The sequence below is a fragment of the Danio rerio genome, chromosome 6, assembly GCF_052040795.2.
Source record: "Danio rerio strain M-AB ecotype USA chromosome 6, GRCz13ab, whole genome shotgun sequence".
NCBI lineage: Eukaryota > Metazoa > Chordata > Actinopteri > Cypriniformes > Danionidae > Danio > Danio rerio.
Genome location: NC_141026.1, coordinates 12105916 through 12130803, shown reverse-complemented (window position 1 = coordinate 12130803; position 24888 = coordinate 12105916). Strand labels below are relative to the sequence as shown.

The 24888-nt window shown below is 35.0% G+C and overlaps 1 protein-coding gene across 1 annotated transcript in view; it reads left to right on the top strand.

Annotated features, from left to right (window-relative positions):
- The window catches only part of myo10l1 (myosin X, like 1), a 148093-nt gene that overhangs the window by 41497 nt on the left and 81708 nt on the right, over positions 1–24888 (top strand). Inside the window, exon 5 of the mRNA XM_087256688.1 lies at positions 22719–22817. Within this exon, the coding sequence (XP_087112814.1) occupies positions 22719–22817 (99 nt within the window). The remainder of the gene's footprint in view (positions 1–22718; positions 22818–24888) is intronic.

Sequence of the window (24888 nt, the reverse complement as noted above, 5' to 3'; positions counted from 1 at the left end):
TACAAGAGTTATTATTAGGTATTATAGATCATGAAATTTAGTGGTTTTATTTTAGCATTTTTTTTCATGTAAAACACAAACGAGGTTATGATTATATTAAAAAAGGTGCTTGTTTGTTGTAAAAATTTGTAATAATGACAAAAAAATACTAATTTGTTGATCTCCGTACCTCCTGGTGCTATACTGCCTTTGAGACTGGTGTATTCTGGGAAATTTTCTTACCTCTTGGTTTCGAGTGTGGTCCCGAAAAATCTTCATTCAAAGGGCTATCTACCTCTTCCTCTCAGCCCTACGCCTTCAAGCTAAAGAGAATTGGGACACCCCTACCCCTTTACAGGAACGTACAAAAAATAATAATAATAAAATAAAAATAAATAAATAAATTTAATTTATAAATTTATATAAATTATAAATTTATAAATTTATTAAATATATATATATATATATATATATATACTAAAAATTTGGTCCCACTTTATATTAAGTGGCCTTAACTAATAAGTACTTACACAGGAATGAATAGTTTCTTACAATATACTTATTGTGTAAATACATGTATTTACTGTGTACTTATGCTTGATTAAATACCTGTATGTAATTACATCTATAAATGCACTGTTGACCATCCCTTACACCTTAACCCACCCTTAAACCTACCCATACCACTAAACCTTTTCATAACCCAACCTCTATCCCAACTCAAAAGCACCAAAAGTGTTCTCAAATACATCATAAACACAATAAGTACATTGTATTTATTTTTTGATGCAAGTACATAGTAGTTAAGGACACTTAATATAAAGTGGGACCATTTATTTAATCATAAATAAATAATAGTAATATTGTTATTATACAATTCTTCTTTTAAATAAATAACAGAAATTAATCCTAAATGTAACTGAAAAACAATCGAAAGACACAACTGGAGAGATGCTAAGATAATTTAAGAAATCTTTTGCATGAATAATAATTTTATTAGAATGAAATTCTATAGACAATACTATAGAATACAAAAAAGATGTTTTATAGAATTATCTGTTGTGTGTTGTCTTAGACCCGACTCAAGGCAGAGAATTAGGTTTATTAAGTCTGTCCTCCCTGACTTCATCCCTCCTTTCTGCTTCATACCAAAACAAATCCATCAGGAGCCATGAAGTAAAAATAAGATCACCATCATATTATTTCAACTTTGTTTTGTCCACTTGCAAAACTCACTGTATGCCGGTTTCACAACGCATAAACGGTGCGCCAAATTTTTCGGCGTGCATGTTCACAACCGCACCGGGAGCAGAGCAACGTGTCAGCGTCAGGCGGGATCGGTGTGCATGAGGCACACGGGTATGTTTTTTTCTGCGCACATGTCTGGTTTTTGATTAAACTACATTGCTTTAATCAGCATTGGTTTGATTGCACATAGAGAATAACGTCTTTGCTCTGGGATTACCAGTCCTAATAAATACACTTGCATATAAAGTAAATCGTATCTCAAAGCATTTACTGGGGGACTCGCAATTTTTACTAGGGCACGTGCGATGCACCTGGCTAAAGGGTAGAATTGGGATTTGGCCTAAACAACCAATTTTTTGATAATGATATTTAAATAATGTTTAGCAGAGTGTGTTTTTGTACATGTGCCTTGCTGGTTTATTAACAAAATTATATTTCACTGTCTGATATTACTCAAAAGGTTAGGGTTACCAAAATTGATTCAAAACTGCCTATGCTAAACTCAAATTCAAGGCATCTTATGTCTACATGGCTTTCTTCTTTCAGTTGAACTTCTTTTAAGTTATTTAAAAAAATATCCAGGCTCTTTTAAGCTCTACAATATTAACGGGCAGGTGCTGAAATGTTGTAACAGTAACTCTTATGTTCTGTTCTGTAGTCCATAAACACATATTCCCACACCGTCAAGAACACATATATCTTTTTGTGGATGGACAATTAACTCCTCTGCTGCCTCAGTGAACCGCTTGACCGTTTAAATGTCTGTCTTGCTCTTCTACCAGATGCATAAATCTGTCAGCAGGTCATTAAAAAGATGGTGTGGTGGTGAAGGGGGTCTCCAGACAGGTGTCTCATTTCTTGTCTTCCTCGTATTCTGGCTTTTAAATCAAATTGGGACATGAATGTGAGAGAGACCAAGTGATAGACAGCGTGGGAGGGCAGCATTTTCAAGTGTACTCACACACTGAAAAAAAAAAGATACTTTCAACCAGTATTTGCTATAGTAAATAATTTGGTTTTTCCTCAAATTATATTTTGGTTTAATCCTAAGCATTTCAAAGACAAATCATTAATATAAGAAACATAACTGTAATCCAAAATATATTATAAAAAACAGATTTACATTGGAAATCAAGATTTTTAGAATGAATAAAACACTTGCTTGTTTCTCTTTTTTTTCAGTGCAGACGGCCACCTAGCAAAAGCATATGCATAGAAGGATATTATATAAACTGCATAGCCACAATCTTGCAACCCTCTCTGACAAAACTATTCAGTGAAATTAAAGGAAGCATCTCATGTTTCCTCTAGAAAACATTTATTTAGACTTTTTTTTGCCACAGCCTTACACCTTGCAGCTCAAGACTGGTTACTCACTGATGCTGAAGCAGGGCTGAGCCTGGTCAATACCTGGATGAGTGACCACATGGGAATACTAGGTTGCTGATGGAAGTGGTGTTAGGCCAGCAGGGGGCACTCAACCTGCGGTCTGTGTGAGTTTTAATGCCCCAGTATAGTGAAGGGGACACTATACTGTCAGTGAGCTCCGTCTTTCAGATGAGACGTTAAAGCGAGTTGCTGACTCTCTGTGGTCATTAAAAATCCCATGACAGTTCTCATAAAGAGTAGGGCAGGCGTGTCCAAACTACGGCCCGCGGGCCATCTGCGGCCCGCAATCAGTTATGTGGCGGCCCGCGTGGCTTTTTATAAATATCAATAGAATCTGGCCCGCTATACAAAAATGAACGTAATTCAATAAATAACCACTGGGTGTCGCTATTATATGCATTCAATTAAGCAGCAGTTCTTGTTATGATCTATCTGTCTGTCTGTCTGTCTGTCTCTCTATCTATCTATCTATCTATCTATCTATCTATCTATCTATCTATCTATCTATCTATCTATCTATCTATCTATCTACACACAGTTGAAGTCTGAATTATTAGCCCCTCTTTGATTTTATTTCTTATTTTTTAAATATTTCCCAAATGATGCAAGGACATTTTTACAGTATGTCTGATAATATTTTTTCTTTTGGAGAAAGACTTTTGTTTTATTTCGGCTAGAATAAAAAGCGGTTTAATTTTTTTAATGAACCATTTTAAGGTCAAAATTATTAGCCCCTTAAGTCTTCAGAACAAACCATTGTTATAAAATAACTTGCCTAATTACCTTAACTTGACTAGTTAACTTGATTAACCTAGTTAAGCCTTTAAATGTCACTTTGAGCTGTATAGAAGTGTCTTAAAAATATCTAGTCAAATATTATTTACTGTCATCATGGCAAAGATAAAATAAATCAGTTATTAGAAATGAGTTACTGAAACTAATATGTTTAGAAATGTGTGGAAAAAAATCTTCTCTCCGTTAAACAGAAATTGGGGAAAAAATAAACGGGGGCTAATAATTTAGGGGGACTAACAATTCTGACTTCAACTGTATATATATATATATATATATATATACATATATATATATATATATATATATATATATATATATATATATATATATATATATATATATATATATATATGCGTGTCTGTATGATGTATGTAAAATTTGGCCCGCGACAACGTTTGTTTTTTTGCATCTGGCCCTCGGCCCAAAAAGTTTGGACACCCCTGGAGTAGGGGCTGAACCCAGGTGTCCTAGCCAAATTCCCTCCATCGGTCCTTACTCATCATGGCCTCCTAATCATCCCCATCCACTGAATTGGCTGTATTACTGTTTTTCTACTCCACCTGTGTGGTGAGCGCACTGGCTCCGTTTTCCTGTGGCTGCCGTCGCATCATCCAAGTAGATGCTGCACACTGGTGGTGGTGTGGAGAGACCCCTTCATGATTGTAAAGCACTTTGGGTGTATGGCCATACACAATAAATGTGCTATATAAATACACATTACATTACATTTGTATCTCATCTTTGTTCCAGTTACTGTTTTTACATTAAAGTGCACCTATTAAGCAAAGATTCCTTATATAAGGTGTTTAAACAGAGTCGTGTGGCAACAGTGTGCGAATATATTCCATCTCTAATGGTAAAAATTTATTAATCCTATTTTCTTTATAATCACACTTAATAAAAACAGTTTAATTAGTCCTGTTAGTTTGTTTTGAATCTGCCGCTATGCTGATGCATAAGCATTTATAGCTCCGCCCTCTTTTAAAAAGAGCAGAATTTCATTTGAATTTAAAGCGACAGTCACCAAAACAGCACTATTTGGATCAAAGAGTAAAAAGGGCAGTATCATACAGCTATAAAACATTATTTGTGTGGTGTTTTGAGCTGAAACACACTTTATTGACATCAGATCCTTACTTTACACCTTATAAAAAGTGGAATAATAGGTTCCATTTAATAACTGTGTAAAGTTATTAAATGGAAAGAAAAGTATGTGTATCTTTAGTGACTGTTAGTATGTAGGCCATAAATTAAAAGAGGCGAGCGGCGTTTCAAAGTGTAGTGAAGTCTAACCTCCTCCTCATCTCTCTGTTTTCTCCAATATGGTGGTAAACTCTCTCAGCTTTTCGCCCGCCGGCTTCATCTATCATTCATTTCTCTCAGTCTTTTTCTCTGCCCTCACTCTCCTTCTGTCATGTATATTTGATAGCGGCACGGGAAGTGCAGTGTAATGGCATTTTCACACTGCTATGTGTGAACATGTGTGTGGTTACGAGACAAGAGCGAGATTAAGGAGATAAGAGAGAAGGAAGGAAGCAGAGAGGTGAAGAGGAAGGTATTCCAGTGTATTAGCTATCCATGTATCGGACATTGAGAGATTGTTTATATTATGGCAGCCATATTGGTTTTGGTGGATATATTTCTAATATACTGTATAAGCTAATTATATCAAAGCTAATCAATTATGGACTATTTTCAACGGTTGAACCTCTGATGTGTCATTGAGTGGTTTGGATTCCTAGTAGAGTGTTTTCTAGAAGACTGGGAAAAGTTGGTAGTGAGCTTTCCCCCTTAAAATAAGGACATCATCACAATTTTCTTTTCATGACTTTGAAAAGAAAGATCTAGATGTTGTCTTGCTGTTTCTTTGCTTTCTGCTGTTAAGTTTTTATATATAAAGCTATTGTCCAATTTATTTGATTGCTTTTTATTTAATGTAATTTGTCATAAAATGTACAGTTGAACTCAGAATTATTAGCCCCCCTGAATTATAAGCCCCTCTGTTTATTTCTTTCCCCAATTTGTGTTTAACGGAGATAATATCTTTTCAACACATTTCCAAACATAGTAGTTTTAATAACTTATTTCTTTTTAACTGATTTATTTTATCTTTGCCATTATGACGTAATGCACGTAATGTTTTACTAGATATTTTTCACTTCTATACAGCTCAAAGTGAAATTTAAAGGCTTAACTAGGTTAATTAGGTTAACTAGGCAGGTTAGGGTAATTAGGCAAGTTATTGTAAAATGATGGTTTGTTCTGAAGACCATCGAAAAAAATTGATTGCTTAAAGGGGTAATAAGTTTGACCTTAAAGAGCCCATATTATACATGAAATAGGGTCATATCTTGGTTGTAAGGGTCTCCAACAACAGTTTAATATGCATGCAAGGTCAAAAAACACTTTCATGGTCTTATAATCTGCATTTATTTTTACCTAATTATCCCAGAGACTCCTGTATGAATCGACCAGTGATTCATTTGTTCCCAAACCCCTCCTGAGCGCGAAGCTAATCTGCGCTGATTGGACCAATGACAGTCTGTTGCGATTGGTCGACTGCCTTCAGTCAGAGAGTGAAATGCCAAACAGCTAATCAGCAATATAAAAGTAATCACAGTTCATACACGCTCGATAGTGTAGGCATGAATTTTAGCTGCCAGTGGGTCAATGTAAATACAGACTATGGACTTGAAAATTCAGACGACTAACTATTTTATTGAGCAAAAACTCCAAAAACAGTTGAGGAGATCTTCTAGCTTCTCACTCTGCTCTTTTCACAGACACACACACACACACGCACTTAACCCTGCTCCGGACAACAACGCGTGCGCGCGCACACACACACACACACACACACACCTCCGGACGACAGCGCGCGCACACGCACACACAGACACACACACTACTCCTCGTCCACGGAGCTCCGTTAACAAAGCAGCACGCGTCGCGTTTTTAACGTGACTTTGCACGCGATAAGAGAATATAGCCAGTTAACCTGATACAGTACACGCGGTTACAAGTAACAAATCACAACTAAATACATTTGCAAGCTAGAGTCAACGAGGCAACTTTAATCGCACGTACTTACACTTGAGAAATGGTGGAAGAAAAATCCATCCTGACGTCCATCAGTAAGTTACTCTTTACTGATCCTTCCTTTAACAAACGCTGATGAAGTATTCTTTGTAGCATGTAGTTTCCATAAGTTTCCAGTAGTTTCCAACTGCTTGGCTATAATGCTGAGGTTTCATCTTTGGGTAGAGACTCAATATATCCATCTGCAGTGTGACTTCAATCGACCGGCATGTTTGTGTGGGTGTGTGTGTGTGTGTGTATGTGTGTGTGTCTGGGTTTCTGCGTCAGAGGGCGGGGCCTCAGGTTTGAAATCTCCCGGGTTTGCGCGTGCACGTTAATAACTTGGTTTCGTTCGTACTTCATGGCGAAACACCTAATGAATCAATATCAAGGCGACTGGTTTAAAGCACTATGAGTCGACTCTTTTATAGATGAATCAACATATTTAAACACTGTACACTAACAGATTTAAGCCTTAGCTGGATACTTCACTTCACTTAGAGCTGTGTTACACACTACATGGAGGGGAATTTTCAAAAACCCATAATATGGGCTCTTTAAAATGTTTTTTAAAAGCTTAAAAACTTCTTTTATTCTAGCCGGAATAAAACAAATAAGACTTTCGCTAGAAGAGAAAATATTATCAGACTCACTGTGAAAATTTCCTTGCTCTGTTAGACATCGTTTGGGAAATATTAAAAAAAGAAAAAATATTTTGATGGGGGGCTAATAATTTTGAATTCAACTGTATAACAAAATGCTTACACTGTTAACGATTATTGTAAAGTACACAATTTAACTGTGATATGAACTGTATTTAACTGTAGGACAGTTATGCAGTATTTTACTAGGGTTGAGCGATGTCGACCAATTTGGCATCGTATGATGTCTAATGTGAAACATTGCGATGGACGATGGCATCATTGTCGTAGGTAGCAGTGAATTATTTATGAATCATTCACAACAAATTCATTATTTGTAGCCTACCATTATTTCAACTACCTGACTCGCATGGTCTTTGTTTTACCCATAACCAAATCATAAATAAATAAAGATAAGGTACACAAAAATTACCACCTGTCAATCACTTTTTCCGCGAGACTTTGGCATGAATAGGCAGAGTGACTTGTGTCTATACAAGTGCTGATATTACTTTAATGTCTCATGGCTATCACCCAATCAGATTCGAGAACCAGACAGAACTGTATACATTGAGTCATATACGCTTTATTTGTGTTAATATCGTCAAAATTTAGAGTATTCATAACATAACCTAAACATTTTAAGTTCAGTTATTGGTATTTGTCCAATAGTATAGTCCAAGCAACTATATACTGTAGCTACTCAAAAGTTTTGGTGTTGCTTCTAGCATTAGAGTTCAGTTAACACCTAAAAATATAACTAATTCACTCATAGCTCATTTGGTTTAAGTACTGCTTAGTATACTCAGCTTATGAGTCCCATGATTTTCACTGTTTTACAGTGTATCATTTGAAAAAGCAGAACCACTAACGTTTCTACAGTCAATAGTGGTGTCAAAATTAATTGTTTCTTCGATGCACCGCAATGCAGATGGGGACAATTCAATGTCGGTTCAGTAATAAAGCATAACTGGTTATTATGCACTGACGTAATTTATCTCCTATGCGCGATGTGGCAGTAGAATACTATGACGGAGGAGGCGAGGGCGGGTAAATAAAACGCTCCAACTGAAAAGGTAGATATTTATGCACAATTCAACTGCTTGTACTATAAGTTTGTAGGAAAGCCTTTCATTGACACTATTATGTGCGTATAGACTGTAACCACGGCTGTTCTTCCCGCGTCACTCATTGGTAGGCCCACGCGAAATCTGCACGGGCAGAATTCAGCAGATTTCCGCAGATTTTTAGCCCATCATTGATACTGTTTATTTACTTGTGTAAATGTGTGTAAATGTATATGTATTCAGTTTGTAAATTAATTTCAGTAATATTATTGACTAATATGAAAATATTCATATGACATATTTACAATACAGTGTGTGAAGTATTATTTCCTGTCTTTTAGTAGATATATTATATGTGAGGCTTGCTTTGTTTACCAAATAAAGTGGATCTAATTGTATTTGCATGGTAAACATTAAATGTAAAAAGTTAAAAATGTATTATTTTTAAATTTCATATATTAAGTTTTTAGTTATAATTCCGCATAAATCTGCAGATTTTTAACAAAATTCTGCGCAGAAATATCAAAAAATGTCCGCAGATTCTATCTGGCCCTACTCATCAGTGAACAGCGCTTTCATTTCTAAAGCGAATCGCAACCCTGCTTGTATTAAAGGACAAAAATATATTACAAATAATATATAAATATTAAAAAATGTACAGATAAAATTTTTTTTTTAATTATTGTGTTGTGAAGAAAAAAAATCTAATTGTGTATGGAAAGCATCATCAATGCACCGAGATATCGAATTGAACCGAATAGATGGCATAAAATTCATAACCTAACTGAACTGTGAGACCAGTGTAGGTTCACACTCCTAACAGACATCATTCTAAATTCTTTATATTGTTTTTGCATTTCTTTAATTTGTTTTATATATATATATATATATATATATATATATATATATATATATATATATATATATATATATATATATATATATATATATATATATATATATATACATATATATATATATATATATATATATATATATATATATATATACATATATACACACACACACACACACACACACACACACATATATATATATACATATACACATACATATACACATATATACATAAATACATACATACACACACACACATATATATATATATATATATATATATATATATATATATATATATATATATATATATATATATATATATATATATATATATATATATATAATGTATGTATGTATGGCTTTCAGGCATCGTTATAGTTCATAGTATTGCAGAAATAAAATCCCAAGAGGACTGTACAGGGTAAACTATAGTCACTTGTGTCTTTAGGGCAGTGTATAAGAGTGAAAAGAAGATATTTTCAGATCACCTGAGCATCTAAAATTCTCCCTACAGGGCAGAAAGATGGGAACTGTGGCATTATGACCGAGTGATGTCTGAATTGGAGCAGAAACATCTCAGAACGGTTGTGTTGCAGTAACTGAGACTCCACTGAAATGTCAGCATGTTTAGGGCTGCAGAGGTGGCTGGTAGCATGTGATGTCTCCTTGAGCCAGTGGGCTTATTTTTCCTTTAGTGTCCATATTTTCCCTTTTTCTTTTGGCTCTTCCCTCTCTTTCTCCCAGTTTCCAAGCTCATAATATCCAAAAATATGCTTCTATTCTGCATTTTTATGTCATTGCCAAGTGTGCCACTTCCCTAATGCTATATTAATCCTTATAGAATCATTGAGGCGCTGTTCTCTCGTCCTCTGTTTTTCACTGTGAATGTTATTGTCTGGTTGGAATGGCTAAATCCCCCCCACTTGACTGTGTCGAGAGGCTTTTTGGTGATGAATAACATTGGTTGTTAGATGAAGGTTAGCGTTAATGGCATGTATCTACAGGGAGGTTTTGAAAGCCAGTGGTTGTCATGGTTGTGTAAACGTTCAATAAGAGTTGTTTGATGGGTTCAATGAGTCTCTGAGATGTGTTTCACAGGTTGTTGGTAGGCAAGATTGAGTGGAGGCTGTGGTCAGAATTGTGCTGGTCCTGATCTAACTGTAATGTAATCACAATTACTTGCATTCAAAATAAAAGTCTTTTTTACATACTATATGCACATTTTATACGCACACATATAATTGAAGTCAAAATTATTAACCCTTCTGTGATTTTTTAAAAATATTTTACAAATTATGTTTAAAAAGAAAGAAATGTTTAACAATATTTCGTAAAATATTTTTTTTCTTCTGTAGAAAGTATGTTTTGTTTTATTTCGGATAGAACAGCAGTTCTCAAACTTTTTTCATCAAGTACCAGCTCATAAAAAAATTGTCTCTCCAAGTACCACCATAATGAACAGTATTGAAATACAGTAGCGTAGTAGGCCTAATTAAGCAGCAACAGCTCTGCACAGTTCAGAAACCAGGCAGAATAATTACTGTTATTAAGAATATTTATTATTGGCAGCCACTTTAAACATTATACATAGTTTGAACAATAACACTGTACTGTGCTTACAGGTAAAACAAACAAGCAAACAAAGAAACAAACAAAATAAAATGTCAATGTTTTAATGAAATTGTGCTTTAAAAAGATAAATTATGGTAGACTACTGTTCCTTAAAAGTAAAAAAAAAAAAAAACTGAAACTCCTAGACTTAAATGTAAAGTATTAACATATAGTAGCCTATTCATCAAAACATGTTGCTTGGACCTAATACATATAGTCATCATATTCATATACAAATCATTTTTGATATATTTTAAAATTTATTTTGCATGTATACATACGGCATATTCCTCCACATACCACTAGAAGGATGCCCACGTACCACAGTTTGAGAACCACTTGGCTAGAATAAAGCAGTTTTACATTTTTTTAACCCATTTTAAGGTAAATATTAAAAAACTAGTTATTAAAACATTATCACATCATAAATATACACAGTACACACACATATAATATCTCAACACAACCTTTATTTTGGATGCTATTAATCGCAATTAATTTTTGTCAAGTACTAGTAATATTTAAAATGACCCATTTCCTTGCTTGATTTCAAGGCTACATTAGTTATATATAAAAATGGCTAAAACATATTTAAAAAAGCAAATAGCAATGCATAATACTAATCAAAGATCAAGTTTTGAAAGAATACAGTAGGAAATTTACTAAATGTCTACATAGAACATGATGTTTACTTAATATTGATATTTGATTTTTCAAATATATTAAATTAACTGATAAGTTTGATTCATACAGTGTATTTTGGCTATAGCTAAAAAAAATACTAGTGCAGCATTAGTGGTTATATTTTACAGTGGTGAAAATAAGTTTTCATGTTTTTTTCCTGGGAATATTTCTAAAGGATTTTAGGTAAAAACTCACACAGAACTTTTACTAAAAAATAAAACAAACAAAAAATTTTTTTTAAAAATTAGTTGTGTAATAACAAGGAAATGACACAAGGAGAAAGTACTGAACTACTGAAATGTATTTAATACTTTATATAAAAGTCTTCTTTTTTTTAAGATGCCTCTCATGTGGAGAATGAAGTTACATGCATTGCTCAGGTGTGATTTTTTTTCACAGACTTCAACAGAGTGTAAAATTCTTGATGGTTTTGTGGGTTTCGTCTGTCAAATCTGATCTTTAATTTGTAGTTTCTATTGGGTTCAAGTCAGGCGATTGGCTGGGCCATTCTACAGCTTGATTTTCTTTCTCTGAAAGCATTTGAGAGTTTCTTTGGCTGCGTTTTGGATCATTGTCTTGCTGAAATGTTCACCCTGGTTTCATCATCATCCTGATAATGTAAATGTTGGACTTAAGCAGCTAATATTAATTTACAACGACAACGGCAGAGAGCTGCTGAAGATCTACTGAGAGACTTCAGCTGCTGTCTGGGCTTTCACTGCCTTTCTACACCTGCCTTTCTTCAATATGTTTTCCCTGCTTCATTTCATTTTATTACGTATAACTTCATTTGTAAACTAATTAGATTTGCTTGCATAAAGGTATTTCTTTAATCGCTTGCATAAATGTATTTCTTTAATTAAATCTTTTTTTTTTTTTTTTTTTTTAGTGTTAAGACATATAATAATGTTTGGATTAATTATATACAGTAGGTGTACATATTTTATTCATATAAATATATATTCAGATATTGCAGGAAAGGACATAGTGATGTTTTAAAGAATAGTGTTGGAGATTTAGCTACCCTTTAATCTTCTCATATTTACTTAAAAAACATTTGAAGTTCTAAAGCAGCTGTTTCCTTTAAATAGACATGATAGTGTCATTAGAAACTGAATTGGAAATGACGTTATTTTAATATAGTCAGTCGAGAACTGAGGTGGGCCTTTCTAAGGCTTGAAACTCCAGGGCTGAAAAGGAGTCCCACTCCGGCCCTGCGACACATGCATACCAACACAGAAATTCACAAATGAAAAACAGCTTAATAATGTTTGACTGATCTTTCTTTCAAGCGTTCGTCTTGTTCTTATTAGGAATTCCTAGCTTTACACAACCAAAGATACAATATCTCTAGCAGGGATCAGGAGCTGCTAATTAGTGCAGATGCAGAGGCTGCTGGCCTGATCCGAACGAAGGAATCATTAATGAGAGCTCAGACCCTGCGGAGAGCGGGTAATCGTGCGTGAACAACACAGATGAAAGAATTCAACGTCTTCATCAACACATATCTCTGCTGTTGCTCGCACACAGCTGTCAGTAAAAATATACTCTGGAAAACATCAAATATGGGAATAAGGAGAGTGCTTGTGTTGGTGAAGGGTCTTTATAGAAGATGTCTGAGAAAACGTGAAGCGACATTAAAGAGGTAGTTCACCCCACAATTTAAATGTACTTACTATTTAATCACAATCAAGTGGTTCCAATTATTTATGTGTTTTCTTTTAGTCTGTTGAACACAAAATATGATATTTTGAAGAATGTTCAAAACTGGTAACCGTCCACATTCATACTCAGCAGACAACTTGATGTCAACATACCATTAGATTAGATTAGATTCAACTTTATTCTCATTACACATGTACAAGGCAACGAAATGCAGTTGAGGTCTAACCAGGATAGCAATAGCAGCAAGTGCAGAATATAGGTATAAGTTATAAGTGCATTCATTGAAAAATGTGGGTAATATTTACAGATGGATGTACTGTGAACATAATATACAAGTCATATTTAGTGGAATCAGAGATCGGCAAATAGATGAGCATACTGTATGGTTGCCATTAATAATCAGGGATATGCAAACAGATTTGAACAAACATAATACAGGTTATTATTGCCTTTAAACAGGAATTCAAAATAGATATGTAGGTATGTATACCATACATTTACAAATGTCAATACTCTGATGTTAAAACGACATCAAATTGACATCTGACAATTATCAATTACATTTGTAGGTTTTTTTACACCAACTTTAGATGTGAATTGTATGCCGTTTTGACATCAAGGTATAGTTTTCATGCATTGTAGGGATCCCGAATCCAATGTAAATTAGTGATTTAAAATGGAAGATTTCAGATAAATGAAACTTTTCTTATATCATTGTATGTTTTGTGACGATATTTTCGCTGTTAAAAGGGCATCAATGTTTGAATGTCAAATGGACATCAAGGTTTTGACATTAAATCTAGTAGCATTTGTAATGTGTTTTTTGATGTAGTTTTGACATGGTGCCTGCTGAGAAGTGGGAAAAGCAAGCGATAGCTGAGAAACCATGCCATGTTAAAGGGATAGTTCACCCTAAAATGTAAACTTCTTCACTCTTTTTATCACCCCCAAAATTTTTTTGGTCCTACTTTATATTAAGTGGTCTTAACTAATATGTACTTACACATGAGTTAATAGTTTGTTACAATGTACTTACTGTGTATATACATGTATTTACTATGTACTTATGCTTGATTAAATACATGTATGTGATTACATCTGTAATTAACTTTTGTAAATACATCTGTAAATGCACTGTTGACCATCCCTTACACCTTAACCCACCCTTAAACCTACCCATACCACCAAACCTGTCCATAACCCAACCTCTATCCCAACTCAAAAGCACCACAAGTGTTCTCAAATACATTATAAACACAGTAAGTACATTGTATTTTTTTTTTTACATAGTAGTTAAGGACACTTAATATAAAGCGGGACCATTTTTTAAAATTCTGTTAATGTGGTGGTCAAAATGGCGTCAATGCAATATTTAGATGTGAAATGGATGTCAAGGTTTTGACATGAAATCGATTAGCATTTTTGATTTTTTTTTTTGATGTGTAATTTTGACATAATGGTGAGAAAAACAAACAATAGTTAATAAACCATACAGTGTTAAAGGGACAGTTCACCCTAAAATGTACACTTCCTTACTTTATCACCCTCAAAAGTTTTTTTTCTTCTTTTTTTGATTTTGGTCAGAATTTAATGGATGTTTTGAGCAGTTACATATTTAATTGGTTTTCATTTATTTATTTATTTATTTTTATTTAGTTTTAATTGATTTTTTAGGGACATAACCATTGAGAACAAAACAAACAAATAAAACTTTATAATAGGTATATACATGAATATACATAGATACATATATACGTATATAGGCAAATACATCCCTTCCACACATGTATATCTATATACATACATATTTAAAAATATGAAATTAACCTCATTAAAATAAATAAATAAATAAATAAATAAAATAAGTATAAAAAATTATAAAAGGTTGCCAAACATTTTCACAATGATGCATAACCTCTAAAATTATGTAAATGTTCAATTATAACAAATTATATTGTCGTTGTGGAGAAAGCCAGCCATCTACTCCATTTCTTTTCAAAGATCTCTGATTGAAATTGAAGTGCATGTGTCATTTTTTTTCATTTCCTCAACTTCTGCTATAATTTTTAACCATTCATTTATTTAGTTGGTGAGTCTTCTGTATACCATTCCATAGATAAAGTACTTCGAATTATCTAGGAATATGAAGATCAAAAATATAATTGATGGCGGAGTTGATGGTGCCATTTCCCAAAAACTGTAAATTCCTGAGCACTGCTGGAATATATGCGCATGATGTACCTCTTACCACACAATTCCCCCAGCAAGGATGAGTAGTCCCCCATTGGTCTTGATTCCGAATAATACCTACTTCTTTTTCCCATTTTGATCTTATATAGTCTGTTGTCAAACATTTTTTATTCGATTGAACACAAAAGAAGATATTTTGAAGAACGTCGGAAACCGGTAACACATTCATACCCAACAGGCCACTTGATGTCAAAACGACATAAAGACACATCAAAAATGTCAATTGACTACTCTGATGTTAAAACGACATCAAATTGACGTCTACATGACATCGAAAAATCGTGTCAAATATTTATCAGGACTGTCAATTTTTGACGTTTTTTTACACCAACATTCGATGTCAATTTAATGACGTTTTGACATCAAGGTAGTTGCATCGTAGAAAAACCGAATCCAATGTAAATAATTAATTTGAAACTGAAGATTTCAGATGAATAAAACTTTTCTTATATTATAATAATTTTGTGTTGCGAATTTGGTGGTCATAAGGATGTCAATGTTAGGATGCCAAATGGATTTTGACATTAAATCGATTAGTATTTTTGATGCGTTTTTATATGTGGTTTTGACATCAATGTAGCAAGAAAAACAAACAATTTGAAAGTCAATCATTACCAGATTCCACCTTTCCTAAAAATATCTTCGTTTTTTTAAAAAATGGTTTTGGGTGTAACCATTATGGGTGAACTATCCCTTCAATGACCTGAACATAGGGCTAGATAAGATTATTTATCGATATAAGGCTGAAATCTAAATTTAGTGTCTTTGTTTCTACCAGTAGTTTGAATATAAGTTTGGAAATGTGTGGAGTTTATGAATGGATCATTTATTATTGTTATTAATCTTAAAGATCCTGTTTATATTCAACAACGTCTTCTAAGGAAAATGAATTGTGTGAGTGTGCTTTGCCCAGTTGGCTGTTGTATGTGTTTTCTGCCTGGCTTGGTTATTTACCCAGAGGCAGAGCCGTCTGTTTTTTTTTTTCTTCACCACTTCAGTCTTCACCACTGTAGTTTCTCTTGACTGGAGGTGGGACGGCCCGTCATACTCAACCATCTGTTGACAAAGAGCAGCTCCTGTTTGTCTGTCTGTCTCTCGGTCTGCCTGTTTATCGGTCTACAAATGCATGTGGCGTGGAGGACATCATTTCTGAATCAGTGTGGCTAATGTGCCTGTCTGGGAAACTCACGGTTATTGTTTTAGTTAGTGGTTTTGGTGGATTCGCATATTATTCTGTAAGTTTATTTGGGCAGGAGTAAGTATATGTATGTCGAATGAGTCAAAGATTCTTGCATGCCTGTGTTTTCTAGCTGTGGTTTTCTGTGTTGTTTCATACACCTATTTCAAAATCTTTAATTACAGTAGAATAATGTTTGTGAATTGTGACTTCCAAAATCCACTATAGTGCACATTCAGTCAACTTACTGTTTGTTTTCTTGGACAAGTTGTCACATTTTTCGTTAGGCCATGCTTTCATATGCTGTGAATTTATTCTGTTTATTAAAGGTGCCATAGTGATGCAACCTTCTTTAGAAGCACTTCATTAAATACCTTTAAATTAGAAGTTTTATATATTCGAAAAGTATAAATATTCTACATTAGTACAACTAATTTTAAATCACATGAGGAATGATATCCTTGTTTTATAAGACACTAATGGATAGCTTTAAAGAAAATTCCCTCTCATTCATTTCAGCATGGTAAAGATACCTTCAAGTATATTACTGTTGAGGAACATAAGTCTTTTAGCTCAAACTCAAACCATTAATACTAGAATGGATTAAATATTGTATTGCATTGTAGAATACTGCAATGAAAATGAATGATGAGGATTTACATTACATGTGTAAAATTACATTGGATTAACCCTAATATTCCAGACTATTGCACAAAATGTAAAGAAGAACTTGGAAATTTGGAAGGAGGTACTTGGTGTGGTTTGTGAAATGGTTGGCGAAAATGTTCCTTTGGAACCAAAACTTTGTTTATTACACACATATATATATATATATATATATATATATATATATATATATATATATATATATATATATATATATATATATATATATATATATATATATATATATATATATATATATATATTTTTTTTTTTTTTTTTTTTTGCTTGTTCAAACTACTTATTCAAAATAAAAATTTGAGATTTCATTGGGACAACTTTTATGTTCAATACACATAAATTTGTCAAAAGTGATCAGTTAACTTAATCGATTTGTGTTGAGACAAAATGAATCAATTGTGAGAAACTGCATTTTTACAGTGTACATATTGTAACGAGGAGTCTGACACTGAGGGATCCATTTGCAGTATATTCATTAAACACAGTTTAATCACAATCACACAATACGCACTTGCGTGCAAACTCACATCAAACGTAGTTAGTATGGGTCTAAGGGCTGGTGACTGGCTGTCAAGGAGTGTGATAGCAGGCATGGGTCAGAGGCAAGCGGCGTGGATCAGAGGCGAGATATCAGGCTGGGTTCAGGGCAGGCAGCGTGGAACAAAGTAAAGGGTACAAGCAAGGTTCGAGGCAGGCAGCAGGCAAGGCAAGGCAAGGCAAGGCAAGGTCGATATACAGTCCAGGTAATACACGGGAGATCAGGCAAGGAGATACCACTCAGTAATGTCAGGCAGGGCAGAACAAGACTTCGCAACAGAGTGAGTGTGTGAGCTGCTTATATGTGTGTGCGGATCATCAGTAGGATGAGCTGTAGGTGTGTAGCAATCAGTGTCTGAGTATGACGTAATGCTAGAAGTCCGGTGATGGTGACCTCTGCTGGCCAGCGAGGGGAATGACTGGGACCGAGTCGGTGACACATATATATCCTGAAAATGTGTCAGTAAACTTATAGATTTCAGCTTTATAAAAGTTAAACGTGTTATGGAAAAATACCCAAAGACCTGTTCTTGCACAATGGTTAAAGAAAATGTCTGATAATCTTGCTCTTGAAAAATTAACAAATTTAATTTGAGGTAAAGCAGAGACTTTTAAAAAAGTCCCATTTTGTATTGTTTGCTGGGTTTTGTAATATAATTCAAGTCAATAAAAACAAAGTTGGAAAAAAAAGATGCCACAGAATATTTATACGAAACTGAAGAGTTCAGTACATGGAAATAACATACCATGCACTGCAAAAAAGCTTTTCTTACTTAGATGGTTTGTCTTGTTTCTAAACTAAATATTTAAATATTCTTAAATCACGAAGCAAAATTATTTAGGCCAGTTGTTGGCCTATACTGTTACTATGAAAAGAACAACGCATGTCTGAGCATACTCCACATTGGTTTGAATTTTTTATTGTCAAGTATTCACAGATTTGTATAGACTGTATTATAACACATAATTTGCCTGTGCATCTCTGTGTTCACAAAATCAAATATTTGTAGTTTTCATTGTGAAAAGTGATTAGTTACTTAAAGTGAGTAAATCCATTGCCTTAAAAGCAACAAGTTGACTTTACTTAAAAATAAATAAATTCGTAACTTGGAACTGTTAAGTTGACTTAGCTTAATATTAATAATTCAGCTAATTCTACTTACTTTTTTAAGTAAAGTCAACTTATTGCTTTTTACAGTGTATATAGAGAAAATAACAGTTTGAGACACTTTTGTTGTCTCATTAAACGGTCAAAAAACAAAAAAAGGTTTATCATTTTTATTTTAAAATGGAGTCATGTAAAAGCTTACGTAATGCGTTGGAAGTAGGCCTAATATGTGATTTTCTGTTGGAGCTGGTGATTGTGTATTGAATTTCCTCTGTAATGCTGAGGGCTTATCGATCTGTTTCCCAATTATTAGTAGTTAACATCATACAGCTGGCCATAATTCAGTCCGGCACTCGCATGGAAGAGCATAGATACTGCTGTGGAGAAGAGCAAGAGGACACATCTGAAATGACATCAGTGCTCACTGTGCTCTGTGTTATTGCATTTATAAGCTATAAAAATTCAGTACAGCACAAACCCTCTAGTAATATTGCTTAGCCTAAATTATTTCATTCTTTGTTTGTGCATGTTTCTTTTTCCCACTTTGTGAATGTTCTGTTTTATGCAGAAGTCTATGACTTGTCGGCTGGTGAGATGAAATATAGATTTTAAAGGTTTTAAACATTATTTTTATTTAGTAATTATGTAATTTCTAGTTCTCGGTTGTGGCAGCAAGGGCATGCGCTTCATAAAACATATGCTGGAATAGTTGGCGGTACATTCCATTGTCGCGACCCCTAATAAGTGTTTATTTATAAACTAATTTCGAGAGCATCACGTACTTATAATTGACATGGCCTTGGGTCAAGCCAATATACGAACCACCAATCAGACGATTCCTAATTCAGTATAAATAACCAAAGCATCTTACCTTTAGTCATCTTCATCTTGAAGAATCCCCACCTCCCACCCCCTCTCCTCCTCTCTTTCTCTATAGGGCAGCATGGTGGCCCAGTGGCTAGCACTGTGGCCTCACAGCAAGAACGCCTCCGGCTCGGGTCTCCACCCAGCCAGTTGGCATTTCTATGTGGAGTTCATGTTCTACCCATGCTTGCATGGGTTTTTCCCGGGTCCTCCGGTTTCCTCCCACAGTCCAAAACATGAGACATAAGTAAATTGACTACCGGTAAACCAAATCAGCACCATAGTCAAAATCCACCAACAACACACCCTCATAGCAAACTTTAAGCAGCAGGAGGAGGGAGGGGTTCTCGAGATCTACCTGAGCTCAAACTCCCCTCTCGCCCCGCAAACGGGAGGGAGCCCTGGGCTCGAAGATCTCATGAGGTCAGGGCTCTCTCCCGGGACAGCATGCCAAACTAGCTATTTCCAATCATCAACTAAGTGTGAACTCTTGAAATAAAGGACTAAGCTGAAAGAAAATGAATGAATGGATTATGTATTTGTTGATTATATATTGATAGCATTTTTCCATTTGAAGTTAAATGAATTTATGTATATAGTATATACACTGAATATACAGTGTAATGTACACTCAGATTTTGTTAATCAATATAACAAATAATTGTAAAAAAAAGACTGAATTATGATTCTGATTTGAAGCTACAAAAAATTTATTTTATTGTCAAACAAACTCCAATAATCTTTGGTTTATTTGTAACGAACAATTATGGAATTGAATATTAATTCTGTCAAAATGGTAAAAGGATTGATGGAAAAAGAGTTTAACATCTTATTTAAGACCATGAATCTACAAGAGTTAAGAAAGCGAAATTAACTCTCAAATATGTTTTTTTTTCACAACAAATATTGTTTCTAAAAGCTTTGTAAAAGGGATGAAATATTAAAATAAAACTCTGTTGACTATAAAATAATAGTTTAGTGATATAAATTGTAACGAAGGAGAAGCAGAGAGCAGACTTGCGGATCCAAATGCAGGGTAATTAAAAGTTCAGTAATGCAATGGTCAACGTAGGGGCAAACAGGTGTATACAGGCAATCCAGAGTTAGTAACACAGGCAGATGATCAAAAGACAGGCGGCAGACAGAGATGAACAAACTTACAAGGCGAGGGTCAAAACACAGGAAAACAAACCAGGAGAAACGCTTTGTAATGTTCGTGGAATAAACAAGATTCGGCCCTGAATTAATGAATGTGAGGTGTATTTATAGTCCTTGTAATCAATGTAAATGAGCAGCAGCTGTGTCTGTGTGCAGGTGTCCGGATTATTGTCAGCTGTTTCCAGCGTTGATGAGCGCAGGGGTTTCTGGTAGTTGAAGTACGTTCAGCGGTGATCTCCCATATAGGAAACCCCGCTGGCAATTGGTACAAACTACAGGAAGTGATCGCCAGCAGAGACAACTCCACTGGCAATCACAACATAAATCAATATAGTTTAGTATTTTTTATTTTGTTTATGCTTTTTTAAAAAGGCAAATTATAATGGAAACAGTGGTGACATGGTGGCTCAGTGGTTAGCAATGTCGCCTCACAGCAAGAAGGTTGCTGGTTTGAGTCCCGCCTGGGCCAGTTAGCGTAACTAAGTTTGCATGTTCTCCCTTTGTTCACATGGGTTTGAATGTGAATGAATGTGTATGGATGTATCCCAGTTCTGGGATGCAGCTGGAAGGGTATCCGCTGTGTAGAATATATCCTGGATAATTTGGGGGTACATCGTGCTGTGGCAACCCCTGGTGAATAAAGGGACTAAGTTGAAGGAAAATGAAACATTTTAAACTTTTTATTAAAGTTTAAATGGTGGGTATTTGCTTATATAGCAAGATGAAATGTGAGGTGAATTGTGTGGATTTTTTATTTTTAATGACATGGATTTTGCAGCATAATTGAGTTGTTTGTTTGTTTGGAGAACCTTGTTTCTGTTTATATTTTTATATTTTACATTGTATATACTTTCTGACATACTCTGAGGGCTTGGCCTTCACTTAACTGCTCTGTAATAGTACAACCCTGAAAGTTGTACATTAATAGTGAATGAATCTATGATAATTTTATCTTTTATTGTTGTGTGTTTCACAACCCCAAATCAGAAAAAGTTGGGACAGTATGGAAAACACAAATAAAAGTACATTACAAAATCCTGGCTGCGGAGGAAGAGGATTCAGGTACTTGACTGGCCTGCCTGCAGTCCTGACCTGTATCCAATATAGAATTTGTGGCACATTTCAAAGCGCAAAATGCGACAACAAAGACCCCGTACTGTTGCCCACCTTAAGACTTGTTTGCAGGAAGAATGGGACAAAATTACACCTGAAACACTTCATCACGTAGTGTCTTCAATCCCTAAACATCATTTAAGTGTTGTGAAAAGGAAAGGCAACATTACAATGTGCTAAACGCATCACTGTTTAAATATGTGTTTATTTTGAGAAAACAAAATAAAAATAAATAAATAAAAATAATGAGGAACACATTAAGTGAAGTTTCACAAACTAATTTCGAGAGGAGCACGTGATATGATTGTGCACTTCTGGCCACTCATCCGTAATCAGTAATAATCCAATCAGAATGATCCTGGCTTAATATAAATAGATCACTTTCCCCTTTATTGCCCTATCTTCGTTTTGGAAGAATCCCCCCTTCCACCCCATCTCCTCCTTTTTCTCCCCTTCTAAAGGGGGAGCGATCGAGACCTACCTGATCTCGGATCCCCTAATATGCTTTTTGACCGGGCGGGAGCCCTGGGCTCAAATACTGTATCTCCGAGCTCAGGGTTCTCTCCTGGGATAGCATGCCAAACCTGCTATAAATGCCAAGCATATCTAAGTGGGAACTCTTGAAATAATGTTTGTTGTATTGTTTGCAATGAAATACAAGTAAAAGTAGTTTTAGAAATCAGTACTTCCTTTTTTTATTTACGTTTTAATTCCGTCCCAACTTTTTCTGATTTGGGGTTGTTTTACTTTGTGCCTCTTACAAGCAACTGGGATGTGTAATCCACGATTTGTGTTTGTGTGTTTTGCAGGGTTCTCGAGTGTGGGTGAATCATAAAGATCAGCTGCTTCCCTCTACAGTGAACTCATGTGGAGATGGAAACCTGGTGCTCACCACCGACTACGGCGAGGTAAGACTCAGTAATCTGTCATAAAAACACACACACATCCAAACAGATGTTGCCCTTTATGGCTGAATGGATGATGTGTGAGTCAGAGTTTAGGCTGGTTTGGTATTGTGCTCTGAATGTCATCATAACAACACAACAGAGGATGTGCGTGTGGATTTTAGAATGAAACTTTGAATGTCTGTTGTCTATGGTGGCAGAGAGAGCTTAATGCACAGCATTTTAAGAAAACACATACAATTACCTAAAACACCAGTAAATTTAGTTTGACAGCACACATGTTGCAAATCCTCAAACGCATACATTAAGAAAACGCGCTACAAATTCTCACAATGCAAATAAATCAAGGAAACATGCTGCAATTTTCCACAACGCATGCAAATAGTAAGGAACACAAGGAAAATGTCTCAAGGGGACCCAAAACGTGACAGACCCAGCTATTTAGGTTATGGTTATTTAGGCTAATATTATACAAAAGACATGGCAATTGTGCAATCAGGATGTTAAAATAAACAAAAAAAAAGCAATTTTAATTAAAAAAAATAAACAAAAAAACTTGCCTTCCAAAGATCAGACGTGTGCTTTTACAACAGTATTTGTGGTCAACAACTGCACTGGAATCTCAGACAGTACTTGCTTCACAGACATGACAAATATATCCTCATAAAGCTTATATCTGTACTTTTAAATAAACCAACTACATCTGAAAACAAAAGTTTTCTGGTTTTGTAATCTGTATGAAACGAACGCAAAGTACATTCCTTCCTGTCACTTAAACATCACATGACAGCAACTACTCAAACGGCCACAGTTTTGTAAACAAGAGTCACTGTCATTTCTATAGGAGATTATAATGTAACACCATCAAGACCAAGTTGTGGATTACTTCAGAAGACCAGCGTGATCAGACGATCATTATCCAGAGGATGATAATGTGTAGAATGCCCATAAATGAGGTTGGTGTCTTGATCTCAGTCCTTTCGAGTGCGCATGCGCATTAGCTCAGGCAACCTGAAAATATGCAGATGTTGTTTGATTCGAACGTTTAGAAACAAAACTTATGAGATGATTGTCGTTTAATTGTATTTGTGATTCCAAATGTATAATGTAAACGTAAGCTCGGCTAACAGTTTTGGAGAATTTGATGTTTCCCCATTCAGCCCGAGCATACTGCCCACGAGGCATTTCAAAGATGGCCGCCGAGTGACTTAAAGAGACTTTGGTTAACCTCTCTAAGCTACCGTAGTTGTTATATTAAGTCATTAACCTAAAAATATGCTTTTTAAATATATCCTATAAGTGCGTACAGGTCACTAGACCACACTGAAAGGTCTATACCTCACTTTGTCTGGGAAGCAGAGCAAAGTTTTTCCACCGCAGTGAAAATATTGTTTTTGAAGAGGAGATATGAATTGAATATGGACGTCTGGGTTAATGAATCATCAAGAAACAGAACATTGAATGACAATACATTTTTCACAAGTTGTTCATTTAGTGTCGAATGAAAGATGAGGTTGAGCTGCATCACCTTTTAAAGGGTAACCTGTTACCATGACGACATCTGTTAGTGGATAACTCTACACTAAGGGCAGCATACTCTGGTTGTTCTACTCAGTCTTTTTCTTCCATGTTAAATGTCTTTGGTTATTTCTCTGCGTATATCACATTGCACCAAAACAGGCCAAAAGCTTGTGTAGAATGTTGGAGTGTATTACAGATGTTCATATGATACAGTCTTACTCATGACCATTATGGGAGGGTGAATGGATTGATTTAGCCTAAGATGTGCAGTTGGCAATTACACACACAGACACATGTTGGTATTGATGGTTTATGAGGACTTCATTTTTGTATTAGGTTAAGTTCATTAGTTAAGTTACAGCTAAGTTCAAATGTAAAAGGGGCGTCAAGGTGGTGCAGTGGGTAGCACGATTGCCTCGCAGCTAGAACGTTGCTGGTTCGAGCCTTTGCTTGGTCAGTTGGTATTTCTGTGTGGAGTTTGCATGTTCTCTCCGTGTTTGCGTGGGTTTCCTCCAGGTGCTCTGGTCTCACCCACGAGTCCAAAGACATTCGC